Source organism: Strix uralensis, chromosome 2, assembly GCF_047716275.1.
Source record: "Strix uralensis isolate ZFMK-TIS-50842 chromosome 2, bStrUra1, whole genome shotgun sequence".
NCBI classification, from domain to species: domain Eukaryota; kingdom Metazoa; phylum Chordata; class Aves; order Strigiformes; family Strigidae; genus Strix; species Strix uralensis.
Window position 1 is genome coordinate 90,845,549 of NC_133973.1, and position 16,782 is coordinate 90,862,330.

General features: G+C 35.0%; 1 protein-coding gene across 20 annotated transcripts in view; it reads left to right on the top strand.

The window, feature by feature from the left end:
* The window catches only part of MYCBP2 (MYC binding protein 2), a 204,765-nt gene that overhangs the window by 48,049 nt on the left and 139,934 nt on the right, over positions 1 to 16,782 (top strand). For 18 of the 20 annotated variants that reach the window (XM_074859472.1, XM_074859470.1, XM_074859454.1 and 15 more), the window contains exons 9-17: positions 3,131 to 3,204; positions 4,393 to 4,531; positions 5,335 to 5,411; positions 6,902 to 7,106; positions 9,708 to 9,872; positions 10,591 to 10,749; positions 11,491 to 11,695; positions 12,443 to 12,588; positions 14,665 to 14,766. In XM_074859472.1, the coding sequence (XP_074715573.1) occupies positions 3,131 to 3,204; positions 4,393 to 4,531; positions 5,335 to 5,411; positions 6,902 to 7,106; positions 9,708 to 9,872; positions 10,591 to 10,749; positions 11,491 to 11,695; positions 12,443 to 12,588; positions 14,665 to 14,766 (1,272 nt within the window). Of the gene's footprint in view, positions 1 to 3,130; positions 3,205 to 4,392; positions 4,532 to 5,334; positions 5,412 to 6,901; positions 7,107 to 9,707; positions 9,873 to 10,590; positions 10,750 to 11,490; positions 11,696 to 12,442; positions 12,589 to 14,663; positions 14,767 to 16,782 lie in introns of those variants that run through there. The other 2 variants (XM_074859464.1, XM_074859473.1) reach the window with 2 other exon arrangements.

Sequence of the window (16,782 nt, forward strand, 5' to 3'; positions counted from 1 at the left end):
GAATACCCATTCAGAAGTTCCTGAAACTGTTTCACACAGTTTCATTTTGTATGGTTTGTGATGGTGTCAAAGTGGATGATAGATGTTCTTCATAACTCCTACCCTTTGTATTTCAACCCTTGAACTTTGCTGTTTTACTTTCTGCACTTCTGCACATTTATCTCAGTGTTATATTGTGTGCAGATATGGCCTTGTTCTTTTGACTAGGACAAATTCAAAGGGTTCCGCTGGTGGTTATTTCTGTTTTCCATTAGAAGGAAAGAAATGAAGGGGAGGGGAGGGTATGTGACCTATCCTGAGGAAACCTGAGTAGGTACATAACTCTAAATAGTAGTGACTGTTCCACTCTGATTTTATTAATGACTTGCAGCATGGTGTAGTTCTGAAAAACTGCACTGGCTAGAACTAAAGGGTAGTAACCTTGCTAACAGCTGAGCACTGATATGACTCCCAACTATTTCCTCTGAGTTGGCATGGTGTTCAGACACATCTCTATCAGGAGTTAATCTCTTTCAGATGCCTGGATTGGTGCTAATGCATTTAAATAAGGTATTCGTATTTATTTGTACAGGGATGCATAGGAAATTAGGAGTTCATAGTCATATGACCTTAGAAAACGCAGTGAACTGGGGAACATTATCTTCTCCTTTCTCATGGAGTAGGATCCACCAGCTTCTTGAAACCATAAACTTCTATTTCAAAGGGCAGTCTTTCCACTCTGATAGATGATCTAGCAAATCTGACAGTGTGTCTGGAACTACCAGACTGTGTGTCAGTGTTCTTTTATCTCATGCCTTTGCCGAGCTTCATACACTATTCTTGAGCTGTGGACCTGTCTTCCCAGTCCAAATATCATAAAAGAATCCCTGAGTTCTATGAGATTTTCTAGGTGACTGGACCTGAATTTATAGAGGACGTTTCCATCTTGAGTGTTTCTTTAACAGTAATGCTTTACTACACACCTTAGAGAAGGTTCATCTGAAGAATTTAAAGTTACATGGTGTATGGTTTCATTGTTCTTTGAAATTACACATCAACATCTTGGAACTCAGGACTATTCACTTTGTCTGAAAAGTACTGCTAACTGAGGATAGCCTAGATGAGCTCAGGAGTACTTATTAGCAGGCACAGGATGCACTATATAAATACAGAAGGTGATGCTTGGCAGTCATCTTCTCTTGAAGCCCCTAAGGAGCTGTGATTAACAGATGTCTGTAGTTATGTCCTTTAAGTAAAACATAATCCTTTTCTGTTATAGCAATCTCCAGACAGAAACCTTCTATATCTTTGTCCCCAGAGTAATTTCTGAAGTCAGACTGAGTAATACTACGATCAGTCATCAGAGCTCCTTGCTAGCTGAGACAATCTACTGTTCTGCTTTTTGTTGCTATTTCATTTGCCTTAATTTTCTGCTTCCCTCATTAATTTGATATTCAGTGCTGGGCCTGAATGTTATCTAATGAGGTGCTATTGTTTAGGAAGTCTTCTGAAGAATATATGTTTCTAAACAAAAAGCAAACATCCCTGTTCCAGACTTCCTCTATGAACACACTTACCAATCATATAAATGACCTCCAAAAATGTGCTTGCCTCTTCTTGAAATGACTCAAGAAATAGGCCAAACAGTGTAATATGGACCCACTGATGTCCAGAGTATTGTGTTTCCTTGACTGTTACGCTTATGTGAGCGTGTAATTTTCAGCCATGCAACGTGTCTTAATATTTACCAACTTCTTGTAATCTTTCAGAAATGTAATTTAGATTATTCTTGGAACTTGTCTTCAAGTTGCTGACAACTCTGTTGTATCACTTACCACTTTGCAGTGTAGAGAATTAGTAATGTGAACTTACTTTGGTCATTAAATCTGAGATTATGTTTGAGAGAGCAGTATTTCAAACTTCAGTGTATCGGCCATTCTCCACCCTGCTTGCTGCTTACCCTCTTTGTCATTCATACCTGTGTATGCTCTAAGGGGGAGGCTATCTAGTTTAGGTCTGTTACTTCAACATGTGAGAATTGGAGAAGGCGACCTAATGCGTATTCTGTTCCTGGTAAGGTACTGTATTGGACTGAGCATATAGCAGGAAAAAGGAAACCAGTTTATGGATTTGTGAATACTGTGGGGTTTTTTCAGCTGTATTATTTTTAATAAAACACTCCAGCCAGCTAGCAAAAAATAGGAAACTAGATGGTTGTGCCAGAAGGATGATGTGTGTGCTTCATTTAGCATTAAATTTGTTAGCTAAAATGACTGATAGTGGATCTTTGTTCAGGTTATGAAGCAGATATTTACAATGTAAAGTAGCTGTCTTGTAGTATTTTTTGGAAGAGGTCTTTTTCCTGTATGTAATCAATGAAACAAGCACCTTACAAGCCATATAATATCAATCTTTTTGTTAATAGCAGAGCAGGAAGGGAAGAAGAGATGGTGTAGGGACATACTTTTAAACTTGTAGAGAAAGTGGTCATTTTCTTTTTTTCCCCTAATATGGGCAGAATTCTTTCCTACCTTTTTTTCTTGGGAATAGCTGACCTGTTTTCAATAAATGTGTGATGCATTCAAGTAGATGCTTTATATTTTCCAAAAATCCTGGATTTTCAGTTAATAGTTTGGCAAAATTTACAAACAGTGGAAAAAATAAGATGCTAATGGAAAGTTTGATTGTGTTTCATTTTGTTTCATTTCTGTAGGTTTTATATGCTGGACCGAAGAAACTTTTTTTTAAAAATAATGGCCCTTGGAGGGGGGGGTGGTGGGTGCGGGGAAGGAGGAAAAAAGTCTTTGAGGGAGGAGAAAGACTAACACTCCCAGAAAATTAGAATTTGGTTGTGTTATAATAGTTTACAATACCCCTCACAGGTGAATACTAAATGCTTTTGCAGTTAAATATTGGGGTAACCCCTATCATTACATACAATGGAAAGTGTTTTAATAATTCTTAAAAGGACAACGGAGTATTATATGTTTTTGGTGAGAGACGAGATCCTAGCATGTTATCAGAACAGTTTGATCTCTCTTTAGACAAAGTAAAACTCTCATAGTCTGATTCTAGTGAGAATAGACAGAGAACAGTTTGTGTATGTATGTTTATATAAACTGATGCAGTGTAATTCATCTTTCTCTCCTAGATTGTCATACTGAAGGGCAGAATATCCTTTTCACTGATGGAGAATATATTAATCAAATAGCAGCATCTAGAGATGTAAGTGTTATGATGGGTAAACTATTTTTCTTTCAACTGAATTGTTTTATTTTACAATACTTAAAGCTTACTTTTTGCTTAAAGTTTGGCTTTTTCTTTGGTGACACAACTAAGGAACTAATCCATGTAACTAGAGATAATGAAAAACTATGATATTTGTGCATAAAGGAGCAATATTTTGGTATTTATTCACACTATTTTGATTTGTGATGCATTTTTCAGATTTTTTTTTCACATAAATTTTAAGAAAAACTTTGTTGCTCTTTTGAGGAAAAAAATCTTATACATGGAATAATGGCTTTTTAACATGTTATTCTTCAGGGTCTCTATGGGATAAGCTTCTTGGAGCTTAATGATAATTTTTTTTTAAATTTAATTTCCTGTAATTCCTTTGGTACTTGTTGGGGAATTTCAGCTGGATTTAATAGAAAAGATAGGAAAGGTACTATATTCCAATAGATTTTTTTTGTATGAAAATTGCCAATGGGCAATTATGAAAATATATGAAAAGTGCCAGTGGGCAATGGGACAAAACAGTTCTAGCTGTTCTATGTTTTATTCAGCAGACAGTTATTACATTCTTAGTTCTGCACTGGTCCCTGTTTTTTGACAGTGAGAAAGCTGTAAAACGGATGGGGCAGGGGTGGGATGGGACAGGGTTGGCAAGAGATGCCAGACGTGCAACTACAAAAAAAACCCAGGATTAATCCATTTCCCTGCTAATGGAACCATTCTTTTTTTTTTTTTAAATGGCCAGATGAAGATACTTCATCTGCACTTGTAAACAAAAACCTGTTTTAGCTACTCTTTAAAGCAGTCACTCTTAAACTGCATGCAGAATTTTGGATTCTGAATCAGGAGAAGTTGAGGGCTTAGATAGATGTAAATAGTTAAAAAAGCCAGATTTCTGTAGTGAGATTCAGAGTTAATAATTTCTATAGCAATTCACTATTTTCATAGTGTTCATAGTGTTTTCATAGAATTCAACATGTGTTTAAAGTCTGTCAGATGCTTATCTTCAGCTCATCCTGTTTGGCACTTCTTTTCTCCTCTGTAATAAATGTTACTTTAGCAATGTGTTCTCTGATAATTTACTCTGAAATTATACTGATGCACTTAGGCCATGAAAAATAAATCAGTGCATTTATTATACAGTATAAAGTAGATTATTTTTTTTATTCATTGCAGGATGGCTTTGTAGTGCGAATATTTGCAACGAGTACTGAGCCAGTACTACAACAAGAGCTGCAACTTAAGCTTGCAAGAAAATGCTTACATGCCTGTGGCATCTCATTGTTTGATCTGGAGAAAGACTTGCACATTATCAGTAAGTCCTCTTTTTTGAAGGTTGCTAACAAGCCTAGTAATTTAAATAATAAAACTGAAACACTGCCCTTCCCTTTATTTGTCTTTATTGTGTGCAGAAAGGTATAGCTCCATTATAAACATGTGAAAAAGTACAAGGGTTTTCTAACTGTTTAAGCATTATTTGACTCCTAGTAATCCATATAGTCATTTTGAACCACCTTTCTGTCTATAGCACTGTCCATGGTTTTTCAGTATTTTCCTCTAGTTGTATAATAAATACGTAATTGTTTGAAGCTTGGACTTCACAATAGTGCTTGTATAACATGTGGTTAAGCTATAGAACTCCTTGCTGTGGGTCAAAGTTAACAAAAGTTTAAAGGACTGCTGGCTGGATTAATGGGAAAAAAAATGCATTGAAAGAAACTAAATACGTGGTAACCACCTTTGTATCAGAATTGGAGATGCAAAATTATTGGTGTCTACAAAATTATTTTGGAGAAATATCACTTGGCCTTTGCTTTGGGTTTTTTGCACTGTTAGATGTCTGCTTTTTGGCACTATCAGAACAAAAGCATATTTGGTTACATGGACCTTTCTGTCTGACCAAGTGCAGTTGCTCTTATGCTAGTGGTTTTTTCCTCTTTGAACAACCCTGCCAGGTCTAGCCCAGTAAGCCTTCTTGTGGCAGCAAAACGTTGTTTCACTTGTAACTTCCTTAGAACCTTTGTTAATACAATCTCTTCCTGGCAGAGTTATGTCTGTAAACTGGTTTGTGAAACTGCCTGGTTAAACTGTCTGGTTAACACAATCTTACTTGCACAGGTACAGGGTTTGACGAGGAATCAGCTGTCCTTGGTGCTGGAAGAGAGTTTGCACTAATGAAAACTGCTAGTGGAAAGGTACTGAAAATGTTCTGTAGTAAATAGCAAATAGCATCAATGTATTTCTACATTTTTAAAATTTAATTATTATTTTTCCATAATTACTTTTTGCCTTTTTAGTATGTTAGAATGAATTTATATGACTGTATTTAAATATATTTTCAGAGCCCACTTCAAAGGGAAAAAGGCAAATGGTTATTTGAAAACATAAACAGATGGTGTTGGAGTCATTGAGAAATCTGTGGCTTGAATTTATAGAAATTTATACAGTCACTCTTACTTAGAGACAGTGTGCAGCTTTGTTTTAGGTTTGGGGGACAAAATTGCCTTCTGTCTACAAATGATGTATTAGCACATTTGCAAAATTTTTTACCTTATAACCATAAACAGTCTGACCATAGTAATTTATTTAAATCCCATCATGATTTTTCCGATCCTTCAGAGAATTATTGGTTTCCTCTATGCAAAGTTTTCAACTGATTTCTTTAATCCTATTCTTAATGATTTGATATGTTGGTTCTGCCCAGTAGAGACTGTTTTTCAGACATTTGCATATCATATGCATATTCAGATGCATTTGCATATGCCTGTGTTCAGAATTGTGCTGCTTTATTGGAATGAAGGCCTTGGTCTGCTGCTATCAAAACAGTGAGATTGGTGAAAATGTTCATAAATAAACTACTTTTTATTAGAAAAAAATTTAATAGTATGAAGCAGGATTTGGTCTAGACATTAGACCTCTCTAGAGGAGAACTCTTCAGACATTAGAGGAGACAGATTAATTTGATCTTCAGACTAACAAATGCCTCTTCAATGTAAAATTAACAAATATCCTACTTTTGATCTCTGAAGTTGTATGTTTAGGTATGAAATATACTTTGAGACAACAAAAGATGGCTTTAGGTGTCCATATAGGTTTACTCACCCATTTTATAGTGCTGTTGAGTAACAGAAAGCTCTGGAGGAAACTTTTTAGTCCATATCATTAGTTTTGTGTTTGTTTATGTGAAATACCGTATTCTATGTTACTGTTTATGTACTCAGTGGCCACTGTGCATTTACTGAAAAGAAGTTTTTAAAATGTTGACGTGCATTAATATTGGTAATAATTTTGTCTTTTTAATTACTTTTATTGTTATAATACTATCTTGTTTCTACACAGACCAGACATTTCTCTTTAAGTGTTTTAAATGCTTAGTTTTTTCTGAGTAGTTTCTTCTGAACAGTTCCTTCTGGTGTGTTCAACTCATCTAGCCAAACAATTATATATGGAAATTAATTCTCTGTTACAGTAGAAAGCACATTTCAGAACAAGCAGAATCCAATCAGAATGTTTCCTCCATTAAGTCAAAATTCTTGGGTTTAGGATAGAGATACTGAAATGGTGTAAGCAATGTCAGGAAAAGTTCTGTATGGTTTGAAATGACGGGATTTAAAAACAATGCAACTTTTAAAATGTTGCAAATTTAATGTGCCATAACTGAAAGTGATAAACTGTTTCCTCCTAGATTTATTATACTGGCAAATATCAGAGCCTTGGAATTAAACAAGGTGGTCCTTCAGCAGGAAAATGGGTTGAACTCCCAATCACAAAATCTCCAAAGATTATTCAGTTCTCTGTTGGACATGATGGCTCACATGCCTTACTTGTTGCTGAGGATGGAAGCATATTCTTCACAGGTTCTGCTAGTAAAGGAGAAGATGGTGAATCAAGTACGTATTATGCTTGCTTGACCAACTGTTGCTAAAAGCCTATTAACCACCTTTTGATTTGAAAAGAAGAGTTTTAACATCTTCCAAGAACATGTAAGCATGCCACTGGGTCTGAATTTTATGCCAGCCACAGGTCCTGACAACCAGTGCCACTGCCCCTCCCAGCTAGAGATGTTGATCTCAGTTTGGGTTGTGTGGTGAGAGTGCTATTTTAGAGTTGTCCTGAGAAAAGGCGGTCATAAGTTTGGTCAAGAGGCCATGCTGTCTGCCTGGGACTTTGTCTGAAAAACTGAAGAGCCAAACTTTTGCCTCTTCACTGGTGTTTTAGAGAACTTTGGAAATATGTTTTGCCAGCTAATGCCTCTCCATAATGGAGAGGTACATTGATCAGAAATTGTAGAAGTACAGTCTTTCTGTGTTTGATCAAGCAGAACACTTCAGACGTTAGAGAGGACAGATTAATTTGATCTTCAGACTAACAAATACCTCTTCAATATAAAATTAGCAAATTTCCTAGTTTTGATCTCTAAAGTTATGTGTTTAGGTTGACATACACTTTATAAGACAATGAAAGATATCTTTAGGTCCCTGAAAGCTGTGATCTGCTATGATATTAAATTAAATACTTCACTGTAAGAAACAGACTGTTCTCATATGTTGTGTTAGATTAATTTAAGAAAAAAAAAGTAAAGAATGTATTTTGAAAAATACTAGGTCCTGAGAATCTTAAAACAGAGTTGGTATTTTTGAGTTGTCAGCCTCATGGTATGTGCATTTTAATAGGGTAATGTAATGTATATTTCATAGATAGCATTTTCATATAATATCGAAGCCTAACTCAAATTCAGATTAATCTCTCAGTAATGTTCTGTTTTAATGGTGTAGTTTGTTACCATTAAAATGAATATATTTTTCACAATGCAGGTTTGTGGAAAAGTTTAGTCTGCTAGCCATAGAATTTAAACACAGATCTAATCCGACTGAAATTTTGTGCCTCAGTGCAGTCAGTTAGAAATATAGTGAATAACATTTGAATGTTGGTATAAAATTCAAGTCTTTAGATAGTACTAGATGGTTAGAATTTAAAATTTGATTTAAAATAGTATTTTGAAATAGATTTAAAATCTTGATAAACAGCATCAGTAGAGTCCAGCTTTGTCTCAATCAACTGTGTAGAAGTTTTACCTTTCAAGAAAGTTGTTAACAAAAACTCAGTGGACTGCGTATGTGAGGTATGGCATAGCTCATGCAGAAACAAAGCGTATTTAGCTTACTCTTCCTGTGAAAGATTAACTACATTGACAGTATTCCTTAAGAATGTGTGGGTTTTCCCATGTAGTACAACTAAAATACAGGCAAGAACACATTTTAAAGTTTGATAATGCATATGGAGTGGATTCTTGAATGTGTTCAAGAGAGAGGAAGTTAATAGTACTCCTGTGTAAAATTATTTCTATAACAAACTTCGTATGTGCTGTAATAACTTTGTAGAGTCTTCTTAAATGCAAATCTACTGAAAACTGTGGGACAAAATCATACTACTTTTTCCAGTAAATGTAGAGTAAATCTAAGAGATTCAAACAAAAAGATTCTAGGAAATGTATTTAAAAGCACAAATTCCAAGATTGTGTTGCACAGTTATTGGGAAGTTACCCAAAATACAATTAAACTGATTCTTTTTGTTGTATATTTAATCTACAATTTCAGATGAAACAGAAGTTTAACACTTCGAACTAAATTGCTGTCACTGCTTTTGTTTAAACTGGCAAAATTCTTCTTACTGAAGAATCTGCTTGAGGACCTGAGCAAGGTCTTTCTGAGTTCAACTGTCTTCTGATTCATCTGGTTCTCTTTGTCACTCTCTAGTTTGACTCAGAGTGGATATACACAAGTTTTAATTTTTTCCCCTGATTTCTTTAAACCTGCGCAGGGAGACTGGTTTTCTGTCAGCAGGATGTGCGCATGTGTTCTTTGTAGAAAGCTGGTAACTGTCAGCAAGTGAAAGTAGCTGGCAGGTCTCTGACTTGGGTGAAAATTCACAGGCAGTAATGGCAGCTGTTAGTTGTTTTATCCAGTCTAGCTATGTTACTGTTTCGTTTGAGGCCAGATTGCAAACAATGATTTTGAGGGGTGGTTTTTTTTTTTCCCAGTACTTTGTCTTCCCTTTTTCCTTTTGTGGGAATCTGTTGTAACTCGAAGTTTTTCTAAATGTGGTTTTAATAAATAGAGATTTTAATGTTTTTCTTTTTAAAAAATGAACTTGTGTAACCTTTCTCTGAACTTATTTTGCATATATTGTCATATATATTCTTCTCACTATTCACTGCTTTGTAAAGTTCATAAAGATAATTCAGTATATATATAAAGAAAAACTTGAAGACTCATTCCTGAAAGATACCTGTCTAATCATGACTTTGCTTGCCGTTGAATTTTTTGAGAGAAACCAGTGTAATCCAATAAAAATTAGGCCAGGAGAGCATACAGATAGAATTTTTTTCAGTAGCAGTCTGAAAACTAACCCCTCCTTATAAAACAAATGTTATTGTGCCTTTGAAGGTTTTTTTTGGTAGAATGACTTGCAATTTATTTATTTATTTAAAGCTAAAAGCAGACGGCAGTCAAAACCATATAAGCCCAAAAAAATTATTAAAATGGAAGGGAAGATTGTTATATCTACAGCGTGCAATAATGGAAGCAGTTCTGTAATTTCAAAAGATGGAGAACTCTACATGTTTGGAAAAGATGCCATTTACTCTGATAGTACAAGTAAGTTAATACCTGTCTTTTTAAGTGATTTCACAACTAGAGTAATTGAAATTATTCTGCAAGTTTTTAGCCTGTGGAAATGATGTTTGTGTGTTTCTTAGTCTTCTAATAGATTTCTGAATTTCTGCTGATTCAGCCAAATATGACAGAAGGATAGAAAGAGAAGACAGTTTTCTTAAGTTCTGTAAAAATATATAGCAGCACTGGTGCCAAATACCCAAATTAATGCTTCCACTGAGGAGAAAAAAAAATATTTGTTTTATTAATTTGATGCTAGAAGGCCACCCTGGGAAAAGTCACAGAAATGAGACATGTTTTGATATGAACAGGCTGCAGGAAACCAGGCCTTATACCTTTCTCTGCTCACAAGACAGCCTGTTTTGAATTTGCAGGTGATCCAGTACATCTCAATTTAAGTAAAATATTGAAGGAATAAACTCCAATGGCGTTATAACTCCTTTAGAATTGTTTTTCAGAACAAGTGATTTGCAGTAGGGTTTGGTTTGGTTTTGGCTCTCCTTTCTTTGCAGGACAAATGGCCTAGGCCTAATTCTCCTTTCACTTCTTATTCTAGCACTTGTTTTTCATATCTGCTGTTTTTCTTCCTTGCCATTAATTTAAAACTTGTCAGTATCCACTAGCAATTTTGTTATGTCACTGAAGCTTCCTTCTCGGGTAGAAAGTGCAATTTACCACTCAACTGTTTTATGTCTTACAGGTTTAGTAACAGATTTGAAAGGCCATTTTGTGACTCAAGTAGCCATGGGCAAAGCTCACACCTGTGTGCTAATGAAGAATGGAGAAGTTTGGACATTTGGCGTAAATAATAAAGGACAGTGTGGACGAGACACAGGCTCGATGAGCCAGGGAGGAAAAGGTGAGCGACCTAGACTTCTCCTTTTGTTTTGTGTGCTGGAAAGTATCACAAGTGAGAACATAGCTAAGCATTTTGTTATAAAATATAATTCCAATACTAAAGCTTAAGTACATGCAACATGCTTCAAAAAAAAACAGGTATGGATGCTTTCAGTTCAACTGTCAGGTATTTGGTGTTCTGCACATACTAATAAACTTAGTTATGTTTAAAAAAAAACCCCACAACCTACTTTTGTTGGTGAAAAAGCTTTTCTGTAAAACAAATGAATAAAACCAAACCTCGTCACTCCTTGTCTGACTATGTGCCATTGTCATAGTAAGTAGTTTTCTACCTTTCCTTGTTTGTATTCAGTCCTGAGGCTGTTGTTTGCCTGAACAGGGCATGAATGCAAGTCTACATCTTTCTCCACACAATTTCCGTTAATCCTAAATATAGGTATGAAAAATCATACCTATTCACCTCTGCCGGATTGCAGTATTTTATATATGACAAGTAAATGACCTGTTACTGGTATACTGAATATAAATGTTTCATTTCCCTTTTAAGTCATGAGACCTAGCTGTATACCCCAGCCCATGCTCAGAGATGTTTCAAAAGTGTCATTGTGTTGGCTGAGCATGCAAATCAGGCATGCCTAGCCATTCCTTTTAAAATCTGATCTGCAAGTGTTCTTTAGAGCTTCCTCAGTAGCTACTGTTGGCTGCAGAAAACAGCTGTTTCTTGTTTCAATACCTTAATTAGGTTTTGGAGTTGAGAACATGGCAACAGCAATGGATGAAGACCTAGAAGAGGAACTGGATGAAAAAGATGAGAAGTCCATGATGTGTCCTCCAGGCATGCATAAATGGAAGCTGGAGCAGTGTATGGTGTGCACTGTATGTGGAGATTGCACGGGCTATGGAGCTAGCTGTGTTAGTAGCGGGCGTCCTGACAGAGTACCTGGAGGGTAAGCAACTGTATGGAAATATACCTGCTCTAGTGTGTTGAATGGCTAAAGCACACATTGCATTGTAAACTGAGTTGATGTGTTCTTAAACTTCAGTCTAAGGAAACATACCTAAAAAGAGTCTGTGTTTTTAAAATCAGAAGTAGGTTAAAATTTTTGTAAATAGCTTGTCATGGTTGCAGGTGATTTAGTTCTAAATGCATTTTTAAACATTTTTTTAGCATACAGTTCTTTACTAGAAGCTGTTGAATATGAACACTGATAGAATCTGTATCCTGACATAACTGCTGGCTTTGGGATAACCTTTCTTCATCCTATGATGGAAGTCTTGCTGTTCCTGTTGCTTTTATCTGTTATGTCAGGGTTGAGCTGCATAAAGTGCTGCTGCTTTACATATTGCCATTACTATCTCTCCAGCATTGCATGTGCTCATTGTTTCCTTGTTCATGTTTTCATGTGGTGTATGTTTAATGACATGAAGAAAAGTTAATGCTGAGAAGTCAGTTCGGTCAGTGTATGTTCCCTGGCACCATGCAACAGCAGCTAGGATTTAAACTAGCCAGACTTTCTGTTTATCTCAGGAAAAATTACATGTCCACAGATAGAACAAACTAATAGTTTTTTAAAATCTAGCTGCTAAAACATTTTTTTATATGAAGAGATTATATGTCTTTTTATTTTAATTACCAAGGCATCAGTACTGCACGAAAATAAAAGGTAGTGATAAAGCAACTCTGTTTGCTGCAGAATCTGTGGCTGTGGCTCAGGTGAGTCGGGCTGCGCTGTATGTGGCTGCTGCAAGGCGTGTGCTAGAGAACTGGATGGCCAGGAAGCAAGGCAAAGAGGAATCCTTGATGCTGTAAAAGAGATGATACCTTTAGATCTCTTGCTGGGTAAGTGATATGAAATGAACAAGTTGGCTTTTAATTTTCTTTTTTACTGTACTTTTTTTTAAATCAGTACTTCTGTTTATACTCTTTAAACTCAATCCCACTGCTGACTGAAACTTGAATTGGAATAACAGGTTAGTTTAGAAATAGGTTTATTCTTTTCAATTAATATTTCAGTTAGTGTTTTGATTCTTCTATATGATAAAACTTTGTATCTTAAATAATGCAGTTCTTTCTTTCAAATCAAATTACTGGACTTCTAGACATACAGGACAGTTTTAGTATAATATTGTTAAAAAATGATACTAAATAATATATACTAAATGTTAAAATATTATACTAAAATGTTGCTTATCAGGTTATTTAGTGGTGATATAGCAAAGTGGGATCATTCCGGTAAGTGAAATATTTTAAACTTACCATTACAATAGACATGTGTGCCATTTTGACCTGTGCAGTTATGATACTAATGCTGATACTACAAAGTTGTTCCTGTCCTTTTTTGATAGCCTGAAAATTTTTCTGTAAACTTTTTATCAGGATTTTTTGCAGTCACATAAAAGATGGGAATATAATTTCTTGAAAACTTTTTTCTTTTTTCTCCTAGAAATTTGCAGAGAGAAAGTAATGTGCCACTAATGTGGAAATTACTTAAAAAAAAAAAAAAGGCAAAACACCTCCCACCCCACCCACCCTCCCCCAGAATACCCACGTTAAGGGAAAAAGTACCAACTGGTCTGATTATTGGAGAACGCAGTTTGTGATCTTGCCTTGTAAGATCTGTTATAACAGCATTTTTAATAGTGTATTCTCTGGATTACAACTGGGCAATTACAGTTTTTTGGAGATCAGACTGCCCTTCCTTACATTTTTTTTTGTGTTTAGATTTACTTAGAGCCCTTAATCCTGCATGGATGTGTGGATAGAGTATCTGGTATAGAAAAGACCATAAGATAATCAGATGTGCAACTTAAAATATTTATACATCTCACCAATTTATCTTGAGAGGAGGGAGTAGTAATAATAGAAAATATGTGCTATACTTTGAGTGTGGGATTTTTTTTCACCAAAAAAGTTAAATAGAAGGAGTTGTCTTAATAAGTTAACACTAAGGACCCCAAATAACCTCACTGTACAGTCCTGATACTTCCATACATATATTTCTAAATATAATTTGCTTGTATATGGCTGTCATGGAGGTAGGTTTATACTGATGGTGAATGTGGCAATAGCAGCTCTGCTTCGTGGCTCTGTTCTCATGCATGACCAGGGAGGAATTACATTTTTTGTGTTAACCTCCGCTTTGCCAACTCCTCTCCTAGCAGGATAGACAACAGTTCTTGGTCCTGTGCTGGACTTGGCATAGTTTGAGGTGAGGGCGTTAACCATGTTTGTCTGGAGAAAAGTGATAATGCTTCCAAGTGGAGTTTTTGTTTGATATTGGGGGTGAGGTATATTCTTCTAGCTTGTTACAATTTGCTGAAAAAACATTGGAAAAAGGTAGTGCTTATAGTAGTTTTATTGTTGCATTAATTCAGCTCATGTTTTCTGTTTAAAAAAAGTGCTTGTCAGTTTGTTTCAAATTCCTATTAAATTGGCTAGTTTGGTAAATAAGTCAGATTTACATACAGATGTATATACATGCATTAAAGTAATTGCATGCTTCTTAGTAAGTACAGAGCATACAGTGGTAAAGCATTCTTAAACTAAAAAATATCTAATCTATTTAAAATGTTTCTAAAATACAAGCAATTTTATGCTTGTTTTACTAATAATCCTTTCTGAAACTTTTTTTGGGAAAAATTGAGATAACCATGAGAACACATAACTAAATGTAAATGTGTATATGCCTATTCAATGATGTTGAAATAGTGGCAGATTCACGAAAAGCAAGAAATTGAGAGATAAAGCCTAAAACTCTTCTCCAAATTTACTCAACTCCTTTCGTTATTTCTAAATATTGTGTCAGAGCCATGTAAAGAGCAGGCAGTAAGTAGGCTTCCATTGTCATTTACTTAACTTCTGAGGCTTATTACCATGAGAATAGTTTTACATATTTTATTTTCTTAATTTATGTAGCCGTCCCTGTTCCTGGAGTTAATATTGAAGAACACCTTCAGTTGCGGCAAGAAGAAAAGCGGCAGCGTGTAAATAGGAGACATAGATTGGAAGAAGGAAGAGGTAAGTGGCTTTCTTATTGATGAGAGGCTTGAATAGTTTCAGCAAACTTCTTAGTCTGTTTTCTAAGAATGGAAATTAATTAGTTTTGCTCCGATACAGTAACCAAACAAAAATGGGAACCTAAATAGGTAGCTTATGTTATTTAGCATGGTTTTGGAAAATTGTGAAAAATCTGTGTGTTTAACAAAGTCTACTCATAAGAATCAGAATTTTAGTGGTGAAGAGTAGCATTTTATATCACTTTCATATAGCCAGTTTTCTTTTTTTCTCTAGTTGAATAATAGTTTTTTAAATAGTTTTTTAAAATGTAGCTGCTAAAAGATTTTATATGAAGAGTTTATATGCCTTTTTATACAAAGAGTTGAATTGACTGTAAGCCTGTCCAGTGCTAGTTACCTATAATATGAACTATTTTATTATTATACATTATTGAATTTCTCTTGTACAATAATAAGCAGAATTTCTTGTTTTATGAAATGAACTTTTCTATATTTGAATGACATGAAAAAATTGACACACTGAATTAAAAAAACAAAACACTTGATTATTTTAGAATTTTCTTGCCTTGTGTTTTATCTACCTCAAGAATTACTGTTGTTTTTCCATACAAACAATATGTACCTTAAGAGGTTTTCAGTACTCTTACTGTTTTAAAATACTTCAGTGTCTTGATCTGGTAAATAACTAGAGTTGAGAGATTTAGACTAATATAAATCATAATGTTTTACTGAGGCATGATGTGGTTTGTAAGGTTATTGTATGTTGAGAAGAGGAACAACTTTATTGGAATACTATGCTCTTCAAGTTCCTCCTGGGTTAATAAATACCATTTAGATTCTCCTCTTAGGAATTAGATACTGTTTTTTACTTGGATACAAAATGCGCGTTGTGATCAGACTTAGTTCCTAGACTCCGTATCAGTGAACCTTGTGGGGAAAATTGTGGCTTTATTTTACTTGCATTTAAGAAATTACTGGTTTTAACACAAATAAAACCAACAAGGAAGAGAAAGCTTATAGTTTCCTATGTATGTGAGAAAGGATGGAATATTTATTTTACTTTGAATCTTTGTGGTTAATTTTAACTGCGACGTGGAGAGGGGAAGCCTTTTTTCTTCCTTTGCCTAGGTCATGTTGGAACTGCATTGCATACTGCTGGCAAATACTAGGTACAGCGAAAAATCATTTTTTCTTAAATCCTCATTGAATGCCTGGATATTATTGAAAGCTGCTGCTGTCAGCCCAGAAAGATAATGATGACAGAGCTGGGAGGTAAATTTCAGTTGGGGAGGGGAAAAAAAAAAAGCACAGCAGAGAAACATTTCAGTTTACTTCCATTTCTGTGGTTAGAAGTGGAATCAGAGCAGCTTATCCCTTCTGTATGCCCATCTATCGCTTTTAAAAAAAGAAAGTTTTAGATCTATCAGAGTCTCTTCTTTTCCTGAGAGAGACACTTAAATAATATACTAGATTTTCATTTTGCTGTGCAAAAGGTTTTGCAACCTGGAAAAACTTAGACTAATGTTAAAAAGAATAGGCAGACTTAGTTTTCCCTAAAATTTCTAGTATTTATGCGTATGAAACAACAAATTCTTTCTAATGAAGTAGCTGTTTAGAGATCCAAAGAAAGATTTCAACCTTTCACTTTTCTGAAAACATTCTTTAGTCAGTTAAAGGCCAGGTTAGCTCTGTTAGGGTCCTTCCTTCAGGCGCACAGTGTTTTGTTTGTCAGAATTATGACTTCTGGGTTGTAGTGTGTTAATGTGTGACCTTTGTTCTTCTATGCCATATCAGTGAGAAACAAAGCCTGTGTAGTTTTTGATAGTCAAGAATAGGATCCATCACTGAATGTTGCTGATCACTCTTTATTTACAGTTGGTGACCTTTATTCAATACAAATATTTTCAGTAGATCTTGAATGACTTATAAACAAGAGGACTATGAAAGCTTTTCAAGTAAATATAAGAATATTTCATTCCTAAAACAAGCAAGCAAACAAAACAAACAAAAAATCAGA